General features: G+C 38.9%; 2 protein-coding genes across 2 annotated transcripts; one reads left to right on the top strand and one right to left on the bottom strand.

The window, feature by feature from the left end:
- Positions 1-2,871: 2,871 nt before the first annotated feature.
- LOC129319760 (pentatricopeptide repeat-containing protein At5g61800-like) lies at positions 2,872-5,958 on the bottom strand. The gene is made up of 2 exons (XM_054964831.1): positions 5,881-5,958; positions 2,872-4,494 (listed from the first exon to the last, which is right to left on the bottom strand). The coding sequence occupies exons 1-2, from the start codon at positions 5,956-5,958 to the stop codon at positions 2,872-2,874; spliced, it is 1,701 nt and encodes a 566-aa protein (XP_054820806.1).
- LOC129320457 ((+)-neomenthol dehydrogenase-like) lies at positions 5,806-8,725 on the top strand. Its single transcript, XM_054965922.1, has 4 exons — positions 5,806-6,084; positions 6,601-6,859; positions 7,169-7,363; positions 7,992-8,725. Exons 1-4 carry the CDS (start codon positions 5,993-5,995, stop codon positions 8,385-8,387), a joined length of 942 nt encoding a protein of 313 aa, XP_054821897.1. The 5' UTR covers positions 5,806-5,992; the 3' UTR covers positions 8,388-8,725.
- The last annotated feature ends 4,307 nt before the right edge of the window (positions 8,726-13,032 follow it).

Genomic DNA, 13,032 nt, shown 5'->3' with positions numbered 1-13,032 from the left:
GAAGGAAAATCGAATGAGAAAACACAAATCATAGCACTATTTTTTTTTTGCATGCTTATTATGTTATTGTTATCATTATCATCATTTAAAAAAATACAATTACTCCATTTGTAATACCCTTCTGACATTACGGACTAGCATACCAAATCATACTTAGGTTTTAAAATTTAAAAAGCCATCATCAATTGAGATCCCACATAAATCCTTTGGAAAACCATTTTTCAGTGTTCAAAACATCCATATATGTGCCTAGTGGAAGCATGAAGTGGCATGCACAACACACGAAGAAAACAGAAGCAAAACCAATCTTAGGTTGAATTGAGCCATGTGCTGCAACATGCAGTATAAAGTCACCACTTCTTGTTCTGTGACATGCGACACGGCATATAGACCATGCGACGTGGCGCATGTGCCAGATTTTGTTGTTAAACAACACTTTGATATCAACTCTTGAAGCGCATCGTTATCCAATTGAAATGGTTCAAATGCTCATACAAAACTTATTTTAAAGTCTAGCTAATGACATTGATTTCGTTTAAATCTAATATTTCGTTTGAAAATTGAGCACATGAATGCAAAACAACTGTTTTAAGTCATTTTCACTCACTCGAACACTTCAATTTCAAAGCAAGTGTCATTACCCATTTATAGGTCTTGACCACATCTAATAGGACATTTAACACCTATTTGAACAATTATATAAACAATATCACATATACACACAAATTTGGTCACTAAACTGTCCTTAAGCCCACACTAAGGCAAAAGCACACTTTCACACACATTTATACATTTGGCCAAACTCTAAACATTTTCACGCTAGACATATGCATACATATGCTATTGTAATAGTACCCTTGCCCTCATTTACTAAATTCACCTCAAACACACATACACATTCTACAAGGCTAGGTGGTGACATAAATACACACAAGCGCAATATCACATTTGCTTGCATATGATCCTATGGTAATTTATATACAAAATATTATTTACCCAAACAATTTCATTACACTAACCTTAGTGAGCTAATAAGAAATCCATTAAGCTCAGTCCGATTCTTTCCCTTTTGAACTCCCAATGTCAAATCCTGTAAAATATATATATATATATATATATATTAATAATCATAGGTGAAATTAAAAAAAATCTCAATAATCAAGATAATTCACCAATCATCTATTAACAAGGTTAACTCTAAATAAACACATATATAAATGTTTATAATGATTTTCATAAAAACAATAGCACACTTGCATGATCATTTATCCACTAAACCTCCAAACTCCTCGATTAAACTCGTAGACTTTATTGGATCAACCACACCTTCAATAGTAGAAACACCCGACCAAATGCATTCTATCCTACTTTTAAACTATGAATTCCCCCTATCAAAAACACACAATAGGGGTGTCGTTAACTCCTAACAGTATCCTTTCAGGCACTAGGAGCTGCCACACTGCCCGGATGTCTTATGATAACAGTCTCAAGTATAATACTACACTGGATGTCTCATGGTGCTAGCCACTACATGGATTTTTATCACACATCTCCACACAATTAGGGTGAACTCCTACCATCTAATATGATCATGTCACTTTTACATGCGTACAATCACATTTACACATTTTCACACAATTATACCCTTACATATTAAATCTTCCTTTTTAAACCATAAGCAAAACTTTTAAGTAAAAGTCAAACTCATTTGAATGCTAATACATGCAAGTTTCCAAAACATACTATAATATCATAAATTATCTTATAACATTCACTTATAAACAATTAAACTAATTAATAGGGATAATAAATTATCTGATTACCTTAACCCTTCAGTATTTAGAAAGGTTACCCGTGGCACTACTCTTTCTTGAACTCCTTTCTCGCTAGACAATGCATAAACTATGCTATTGTATACAAATTAGTATTATTAGTCAATTACTAACTTGACCAAAAGTACTAATTGTTACAATCAAACACACTTATTTACCCATCTTAGGTTTTTAATATCCTACTAAGTCCTCTTGAAGCCGACAATAGCCCTTAACACACTTTTTATCAAACTTTTACCCATTCTAACTTATTAAATCAGAACAAATTATGCTTATAGCTTCAAAGCTTAGACACTAACTTCTAAACCAATTGCAAAATCTTAATTCAACTCTGAAGAGTCTTTATATTACTAAAGGATAAGAAAATAACCTTTAAAATTCTTTGATTCAATTTCTTCATAACTCAAACTAAGGGAAATTAGTGTAGAATCGGAGAGTAGTATGAAATTCACCCACCAAGGGACAGGCCTAGAATATTTCCTAGGCTTCCAAAATTTGTTGCCCTAGCTCACCTCCTTATCTTCTTCTCTCCACCGTATCTCTTTTTCCTTTTTCATTCTCTAGTCCACGAGCTGATTTACAAGCCTTGAAGTCATTTTCTGTGCCATGTGCCATGATGTGTGACATAGTGAAGAAAATTCAACCGTGCTCACATGCTTTACTCCAAAACACCTTTTTTCTACCTGATCCTATCCATTCAATAATCTAAAGAATCAAAACCTCAAATTGCCATCCAAAATCCTGATTATCTAATCAATCCACTAAATTACTAATTTATCCTTTAATTAATAATTAGTTTCTCAAATTAAAATTTTAGAACGTTACAACATTCACAAGCCCGCAATAATATTACAATAGTCCCTGTTCATTTCACATACCACACATAACCAAAAGACTATACAGTTACCAAACTCTGTGTGTGAAAGTCACACTGGGAATGAATAAAATCTGGGCTATAAACTTGTATTTTGTCTTACCTTTGAGGCCTCAACTGTCCTCACTGAACTAAATCCAATTGTAGATAGATCCAATCCTACCATCAGTTTAAGGATGTCATGCTGTCCGCATTCTCAGACTCAAGGTCATGGTCGTCATTCAATCTAATCAAACTAAAGGCAATGATTTTCTTGGCCCTCTTATTGGCACTCAACAATCTTCTAATCTTGACTACATCATCCCACTGCCCTGTGTAGGCATAAAGATTGGCCATGATGGAATAAACCCCGCCATCTTCTGGCTTTATCTCCATCACTTGTTGGGCTGCTTTCTTTGCAATCTCAAGGTTCCCATGAGTCCTACATCCTCCGAGCAATCCTCCCCACACAAAAATATCCCCACCGCATGGCATTCCTTTTATGAGTTCCATTGCTTCTCCAATCAAACCTGCCCGCCCTAACATGTCCACCATACAACCATAATGTCTGAGCTCCGGAGGAATCCCATATACAGGTTCCATTTCATTTAAGAGCTTCCGAGCTTCATGAAGCAGACCTGCATGGCTGCATCCCATTAAAACAGCTAGGAAGCTCACTCCATCAGGTTGAATTCCAGCTCCAATCATTCTAAAGAAGTAATCCAGTAAAATTGAACCTTTCCCGTGCATCGCAAGGCTGGCAAGCATTGCATTCCACGTAAACACATTTTTATTAGCACTTGAATCGAATATAGTCCTTGCGGCCTCAAGACATCCACACTTGGCATAAAAATCCACCAAAGCAGTGGTTAAAAAGGAATCAACTCGAATACCATTTCGGGTAATGTACTCGTGAACAATTTTTCCCTGTTCTAATTCCCCCAGCTGAGCACAAGCAGAAAGAACGGAGACCAATGCGATGTTGTCTAGCCGAAGTTCTAAAACAAGGATCTTATTGAAGAGTTCAAGTGCATCATTGCACAAATTAGCCTGGGTATAACCAGCAATCATTGTGCCCCAAGACACAGCATCACGTACTGGCATTCGGTCAAACATCTCACGTGCCCGCGTAATCTGCTGAGTCTTGACAAACCCATCAATCATGGCATTGTAAGAGACAACATCCTTGTCAGAACTTTCCGCAAACACTTGGTAGGCATCATCGATACGGTTGTGGATAGAGTAAACATGAACGAGAGAATTCAGCACGAACAAATGGGCCACGAACCCGAACTTGAGAGCTTGTGAATGAATGGATTGTGAGAGAGCATGAACACGAAGTTGAGCGCAGGCTTTGAGGACAAATGGGAAGGTGTGGAAGTTAGGGGGAACACAGAGACGCCGCATCAGGGTAAAGATTTGGAGGGCGCAGAGAGGGGTGGAAAGAAGACTGTGGACTCGAATGAGGTTGTTGTACGAGAACGTTGATGGGTTGGGAATGGAACGGAAAACAGAGAGTGCATAGCTCGATGGGTTGAAACTTGCAGATTTGGCTAAGTTAGCGGGTATGAGAATGGAAACGAAAGTATGAAGAATAGTGTCCAAAAAATGTGAAGGATGAAGGAAAAGGAGACCGGAGGTAATGGATTGAGCATGAAGCTGATGGAGTTGTTTGATGAATTTGCATTGCTTTATCCCACTTAAGGGATTCATGTAACCCAGCTCCTTTGCGTCAGTCATGAATCCCCTCGCGGTGGAAGCATATAAACTGGACTCGAACTTGCATTGCTGGCGGCAAAATCCACCCCCCTTTCAAATTGCTATGAGGGGAAAACAGGGGATAAAACGTGAGCGGCAGGATTCGAACCTACGCTGGCGGAGCCCAAGTGATTTCTAATCATGCCCCATAACCAAGTTGACGTGCGAAAGAAAGACGAGCTACTTCCAATAGTCTTGAGCATAATATAAACTAACTAATTCGCTAATGGCCAGAACTCCATGTGACACTGCGATTCAGTTGAATGAAAACAAATCAATTCATATTCAGTTTCATCGGAGCATCTCCAGTAGAGAGTCAGTTTCTCTGGACCAAGAAAAAAAGTTGCCAACATATAAGAAAATTTTAAGAAGTGGTATAGATAATAATATTTACAAAATTTCAATTTAAATAATAGTGTTATCTTGTTAGACAAAATGAAAATCTGTTTAAGTATATATTCACTTCTAAAATTTAAAAAAAATGAATGAACGATTAATTTGTTTTTAATTTAACATGTTTTGTTAAGAAGTAATAAATTTTAAGGTCATAACTTATGTTACAATGTGAAAGAAACATTTTATGTAATGTTCGGGAGGAAAATGTTGACAAAAAACAAAATCATAAGAATGTCTTATAATTGGTTATTAGAAAATATAGAATGAAATTTTATCAAATAATTCAAATATTTTTTTATATGTTGTACCCATATTTTTGAGAAAATTTGAACAAAAATCACATTCAATTAAAAATTATAGAATTATACCTATGAGAAATTAGAAGTGAATCTAATAAAATATGAAAGATGTTCTTGGAAGTGTAATAATTCTTGCAAATAAAATAAAAAGAAAAGTTCCTAACACAACCTAATATATTCATTGGTTACATTAAATATTTATTGTTGAACCTTGCATGTTAATAACTTTTTTCAACATCCTTAGATGTGATTTTCCTATAAAAGTTTGTCAGTACTCTCAGTATAGGTTGTTATTCCTTCGTGACAGAAAAAGGGTATGTAAATAAAATAAAAAAATAACAATTAAATCTTAAAATATTGAATTAATAACAATTAGGTATTCAATAAAAAATTTTAAAAAATAAATTAAAATTATTAATTCAAATAATCATAAATCCATGAGTTTTAATTACACGTAATTATTTAAGTATTAAATATAATTCTTAAATTATAATATAAATTTATAATTATAATTATTTATAATTTATTTTATAAAAATTTTATTAAAAACCCAGCTATCATTGTTTTGGACCTCGCTATATTTTTCTCAACCACAAAACCATGTAAACTATGGCCCAAGAAAAAAAAGATTAACAAAAGAAATTGAAGGAAACGGATGATGGAAGCCCACGAAGCGACTTGTAACCGGGGCCGGGGAAGCTGCTCCTTTGGGGCGCTAAGAGGGTAGGATCTCCGACGTTACCAACGTCGGGATGGGAAATTCCTCAAAAGCCCACCGCCCCGAGGCTCCAAGTTTCTCCAAACAGTAAGCGAGCTCCATAACCGAAGCATTGGTGATAGGACACGAAAAAGATATGGGGAACAAAGAGAAAGCGGGGGAGCGAAGAGAAAAGAGGATGCAAGAGATCTCGATTCTCAGGACCATTCCTTATTCTGATCACCAGAGGTTGGATATTTTGCTCCTTTACTCTCTTACCTTTTCAGAAGAAGTCAATTTTTGTGCCTTCTCGCTGTTGGATTTATGATCGCTCAGTGCCGAAAAGGCCAAAACCAACATTTACTGGATTTTAACTCCGAAAAATCTACCAACAACTCATACTCTAATAGAGCTGATAGGACAAACAGCATTACGACTTTACGAGTGGTAAAATTTAAGGGACAGTGAAACTTGTAAGGGTTGGAACTTGGCAAAACTTGAAAAGGAGAATGTTTTGGATGTATAAACTTGTCATTTCCTCGATCAAGTAATATAGTATCTCGTCTAAATGGAGAAGAAGTCCGCATGTCTGTCTAATGGGATAATTGAATTTGACCTTAGAATATTGGCACTAGCAGGCGTGCAACTATAGCTGTTTGTATTTTTTTAAACCATGATTTCTGTTTACACTTCACAATAATTCAGAATCTGTCCCGCAGTTCATGGCATTATATATATATATTTTTTATTATTGCATAATGATAGGTGGTGGTCTAAGGAAACAGTTGCCGTGGTTACTGGTGGAAACAGAGGTATTGGATTTGAGATTTGTAGACAACTTGCTGGACACGGATTGACTGTTATATTGACATCAAGGGAAGCGGGTGCTGGTTGTGAGGCAGCTAAGGTCTTGCAAGAAGGTGGTCTTAACGTAGTTTCACATCAGCTGGATGTCTTAGATTCTTCGTCCATCTACCATTTTGCTGAGTGGTTACAGAAAAATTATGCTGGTTTGGATATTCTGGTCAGTTTCAAGTTTTTTCTTTTAATTATATACATATATTTAATCTGGTTTCAGCTCAAGCATTGACCAACTAACTGATCTTGGCATTTTTATAGTTGTTTATACATTCTAATTGCTTCTACTTCATCTTCTCAATCTTTACTGTCTTTTTATGTTGCATTATATGTGTTATCTTTACTTTAGAGATATATATTTATATATCAATACTTTCTAACCATGAAATTCTAATCGAACACAATAAATTTTAGTCGAAGCTAGAAGTAGAACAGGCCCTCGATTTATGTTTCTAAATAATATTATCACCTGCAGGTAAACAATGCTGGAGTTAATTTCAATCTTGGGTTTGATAACTCTGTTGAAAATGCCCTTAAGGTTATTGAAACAAATTACTATGGCGTTAAGAGCATGACTGAAACTATGATCCCATTGATGAAGCCTTCCACTGCTGGTGCTCGTATTGTAAATGTGAGCTCGCGTCTCGGTAGACTAAATGGTAGACGTAATGTAAGTGAAAATTCTTTACGTTGCTTCCTGAAAATACACCTTTTCCGTGTTATATACAGACTTAAATGTTTGTGTATATAATGTGTGTATGTAAACAATGCTGTGCCTCTTTTTTTTTTTTTTTTTTAGTGATAAATCCTGAAGCAAAGTTTATCTTCATCTTTTATTCCTTCCCTCGTTAACACTTTCTTCTGGTAAATTTAATTTGCTATTTTCTTGTTGTTGCTCCCCCTTTTCAAATTCAGAATTTGTCATTATTGGGACTAAACTAAAACATGTCTTCGCTACAAAGATATCCTTGTTCTTGTATGTTAAAATCCGTAAATTTCTTTATTTCTAATTTGCTAATATTACTTCAAATTAACTTTTAACAAGGTTGAAACTTGAAAGTGTTAGAGAAGCATTACGCTTTATGACACATATCAGCAAAATTCCTATGGTCACTCCAATATTCCATTTTCCCTTAATTGACATGTGAGACTGAAAAATTCAAATAATAGTACAGCCTTTCAATTTGTTGTAGCTGCTTTGAAGTACAATAGAGCCCTTGGTTCCCCGCACACCTTTTTACAGATTGTAACCAAAAGAGAGGTGGGAAAAAACTGATTATTGGTTGCTTGAGCGACAGCGAATCAGTGATGTAGCCTTGAGGGAGCAACTAAGTGACGAGGAATCTCTTTCGGAAGAACTGATTGATAGGACTGTGTCCACTTTCCTACAACAAGTAGAAGATGGAACCTGGACGTCAAATGGGTGGCCTCAAACCTTTACCGACTACTCAGTGTCAAAACTTGCAGTCAATGCTTATACAAGACTCATGGCAAGAAAGCTTCCTGAGCGACCCCAAGGTCAGAAGATTTACATCAACTGCTACTGCCCTGGCTGGGTGAAGACTGCTCTTACAGGTTATGCAGGAAATATTACAGCTGAGGAAGGAGCTGATACTGGAGTCTGGCTTGCCCTTCTTCCTGACCAACCTGTATCGGGGAAATTCTTTGCAGAAAGGCGGGAGATTAATTTTTAAGCAATCTATGTGTCACGTCCACTATATCGAGTCAGCAGATGAGTGGTGAGCTGAACCATGACGTGGCGATACCCAATGACGGTCACACGGATTTGGCTGCTTTGCGTAGAAGCACTCGTCCAAGAACACTCACGTGGAAGTTACGAGAGGGGCAAGAGGGATAAAATGCATGTGCATGCAATGAGTGGAAAACAGTGTGTGATTGTAATTGGTCTCTCTCTCCTTTCTGTTATTCCTCCTCCTTTCTCTGGTAATTCTGTTCTGTTATCGTTTCCTTTTCTGAACTACACTTCTGCTGTATTGTTTTCTGATGAACTTCGCAATGCAATTTACTGATTAATACCAGAAGAATTTCCCATATTTTGTTGTATTCATTTTATTTCCTGAGATAAGGTGTGACAAGGTGCTTTCGTTGAGAGACGATGGCAGAGAATACGAGGCTGAAGGAGTTATCAAATGACCTGAAGAGTCTGCAGCTTGATATGCAGTGCATGCGCGACATTGTGGAGAGAACAGAGACTGAGAGCAAGAATATGCGTGAGTTAGTAGAACGAACAGAGGCTGCCAGTAATTCACGTTTGGAGCGCTTGGAGAAGGCTATTGGTGATTTCCTCCGAGCTCCAAATCCTAGAGTTGATAAGCTTGAGGCCACTATAGAGAATTTGGTGCGACAACCCAATCCTCGGCATGAGAAACTTGAAGCTAGAGTTGAGACTCTGGTTCGAATGGTTGAGGCTACACAAAGAGATAATGAAGCACGCAAGGTGTTGCAAATTGGCAGCTCAGATGGAGGAAGCGGAGCGAACAGCTACATGAATCAGCGACAGGTAAAAATCGATTTCCCTCGGTTTGATGGCACTGACCCCCATGGATGGATTTTCCGTGCAGAGCAGTACTTCGCATTTTATCAGATGACCACGCCTCAGAGAATTATTTTGGCATCAATTCATATGGATGGAGCGGCAATACCCTGGTTCCAGATGATGCTAAAATCGAACCTACTAACTACATGGGAAAGTCTCACCCAAGCTATTGAAGCTCATTTCGGCCCTACGCAATTCGAACATCCGAGATCACAGTTATTCAAGCTTACTCAGACAGATTCATTGGACTCCTACCACCAACAATTTATGACTCTTGCTAATCGAACTGAAGGAGTGACGGACGACGCTCTTTTGGATTGTTTTGTTGGGGGTCTTAAGTCAGAGTTACGTCGAGAAGTGGTTGCTCGTTCTCCGGGAAATTTATTGAAGGCAGTAAGCCTAGCTCGATTGTTTAATGAGAAGTACCATCTGGGAAATTGGGTAAGCAAGGGCAAGGGACACATTGGTGTGGCTGGAAATGCCGTCCCTCTATCAAATAAGCCTGTCACAACAACGACGGCTGTTGCGGGGTCGTCTTTCATTAAACCATCGACTGTTCCATTACTGCCCACACCCAATATTAAGCCATTGACGGCTGTACGTAAAATTACACCCGCAGAAATGCAGATCCGGCGAGAGAAAGGTTTGTGTTACACTTGTGATGAGAAATTTTCTCCAAATCACAAATGCATGAATCGACAATATATGTGGTTGCAAAATGAAGATGATAAAGAGGAACCGGAGTCCCCACCGTCCCTTACAGCTACAGATACGCCAAAAATAGAGGACACAGCTACCTACCATCACATCTCACTACAGGCTTATAATGGGACTGCAGGGCGAACTACAATACGGTTCTCTGGGATAGTCAAGGGCATGTCCGTACAGGTCTTGCTTGATGGCGGAAGTTCTGATAGTTATATTCATCCCAGAGTAGTTAAACACCTCAAGGTACCGGTGGAGCCAATTAAGTCCATGAAGGTTTTGGTAGGAAATGGACAATTAATGCAAGGATTGGGCTTGGTAAGGGAACTTCCAGTCCAAATCTGTGGACAAGTGATTTTGATTTCTGCATACGTCCTTGAGATAGCCGGATCAGACATTGTGATAGGCTCGGATTGGCTTGCTACCCTTGGCCCACATGTGGCAGACTATAGTAATGCCACAATCAAGTTTCTGGCCCATAATAATTTCGTCACTTTAAAAGGGCAAAAGGATGCTAGGTGTGAGATGACCCAACTCCACCAACTTCATCGAATTCATATGACAAAAGGCATCAGTGAAGTGTATCTGGTGCAGATGATGGCCTTGGAAAGTTTATTAAGTCTTGACAAGTCCGACGTATTGCAAGAAGATTTGGATACTGTGCTTTCTAAATACTCAATTGTTTTTGAGACCCCACACGAGCTTCCACCCTCAAGGGAATGTGACCACAGAATTATTTTACAACCAGGAACAGGGCCTGTTAAGGTCCGCCCGTACCGCTATCCTTTTAGTCAAAAGGCAGAAATTGAACGTATGGTTGAAGAGTTGTTACAAGATGGATTTATTCAGCCAAGTGTTAGCCCGTTCTCAGCGCCTGTACTCTTGGTTAAGAAAAAGGATGGTTCCTGGAGAATGTGTGTTGATTACAGAGCTCTGAATGCGGTCACAGTAAAAGACTCTTTTCCTATGCCAACAGTGGATGAACTTTTAGATGAGTTAGGTGGCTCAAAATATTACTCAAAGCTTGATCTTCGTGCTGGTTATCACCAAGTTCGGATGCATGAAGCAGACCGAGACAAAACGGCATTTCGAACTCATCAAGGATTGTACGAATGGCTTGTCATGCCATTTGGCCTCACCAGTGCTCCTGCTACATTTCAAGCTTTGATGAATTCTGTTTTTAAAGCTTATTTACGCAAATTTGTACTTATATTTTTTGATGACATTCTTATATACAGTGCCACTTGGTCTCAGCATCTCGAACATATTGGGTTAGTGCTAGAGCAATTAGTTGCTCACCAATTATATGCAAAGAAATCAAAGTGTTCTTTTGGCCAGACACAAATTGAATATTTGGGTCATGTGGTAGCGGCAAATGGCGTGTCTATGGATCTTTCAAAAGTGGCAGCAGTACAACAATGGCCAACACCTGTAAATGTCTCCCAACTCAGGGGATTTCTTGGGTTGACCGAATACTACCGAAGATTCATTCATAAATATGCTTCGATAGCACAGCCCTTAACTCGATTATTGCAGAAAAATGGGTTCATTTGGACTAATGAGGCACAATCGGCATTCGACTTGCTTAAAAAAGCTTTGATCGAGGCCCCTGTTTTGGCTCTCCCAGATTTTTCTTTGCCATTTGTGGTTGAAACGGATGCCTCAGGGTGTGCGATTGGGGCGGTATTAAGTCAGAATGGACACCCTATTGTCTATTTCTCGAAACAACTTTCCTCTCAAATGCAAGCTCAGTCAGCCTATGTTCGGGAATTATTTGCTATCACGCAGGCTGTGGCAAAGTTTCGACATTATTTGTTTGGTCACCCTTTTGTTATTCGCACTGATCAAGAGAGCCTTAAACACCTTGATAAGCAGGTTCTTCAGACCCCTGAACAAGAGCTTTATCTACCCAAGTTACTAGGATACAGGTTTGCCATTGAGTATCGACCAGGTAAAACAAATTTGGCAGCTGATTCCCTGTCCAGAGTGACTTATATGGCCATACAGCAACTCCACTCCTCATTATTTGATGACATAATCATGGCAGCTCGTCAGTCAAATAGACTTCAGCGACTCCGCACTCAAGTGCTTCAGGAACCAAGTTCTTATCCTAATTACCAAGTCATGGAAGGTGTCTTGTATTTCAAGAGTCGAGTGGTGGTGCCTCATGAGGATTCACACCTAGTCCAACGTATCTTGCAAGAATTCCATGCATCGATTATAGGAGGTCATGCCGGTGCATTTCGAACATTTCGCCGTTTAGCCGCTAATGTGTATTGGCCCACTATGCGAAGAGACGTTCAAGTCTTCGTAAAAGAATGTCTCACTTGTCAGCGTGCCAAAGTAGCTCAGATTTCTCCAGCTGGCCTTCTTTGCCCACTTCCAATTCCATCACAAATATGGGACTCCGTGGCAATGGATTTTATCACCTCTTTACCCCCTACACGTGGGTATACAGTAATCATGGTGATGATAGATCGCCTTTCTAAGTATGCACATTTTGCACCTTTGAGTGCCCATTACACTAGTAAACAAGTAGCTGAAGTATTTCTCTCCCATGTTATACGTCTGCATGGAATGCCACAGTCAATTGTATCCGATCGGGATAAAGTTTTCACAAGCTCCTTTTGGCGTGCCTTATGCCAGCTTCAAGGAATTCAGTTGCAAATGAGTTCAGCTTACCATCCAGAAACTGATGGCCAATCTGAAGCATTGAATCGTTGTGTCGAAATGTACTTGCGATGTTTTGTCCAGGAGTGTCCTAAGCGTTGGTTAGAACTGCTACCATGGGCTGAGTTTAGCTACAACACCTCTTTTCACTCGGCTATTGGCATGACACCCTTTAAGGCTGTCTATGGCCGTGAACCACCCTTATTAGTTCGTGGGTACACCTCAGCTGATACACCTCCGGACATACATGCTTTACTGCGTGAACGTGATTTACTCCTCACTACTCTCAAGCGTAATCTACAATGTGCCCAGAACCGTATGAAACGTTATGCAGACCGTCACCGTCGGGAGGATATATTTCAGGTTGGAGACTTTGTGTTGGTCAAGCTGCAACCATATCGTCAGCA

Source organism: Prosopis cineraria, unplaced genomic scaffold, assembly GCF_029017545.1.
Source record: "Prosopis cineraria cultivar Desert tree isolate PC_DT_omini unplaced genomic scaffold, ASM2901754v1 PC9, whole genome shotgun sequence".
In the NCBI taxonomy this organism is placed as follows: Eukaryota; Viridiplantae; Streptophyta; class Magnoliopsida; order Fabales; family Fabaceae; genus Prosopis; species Prosopis cineraria.
Note: the sequence above shows the minus strand (reverse complement) of the source record. Positions and strands in the feature narration are given on the sequence as shown.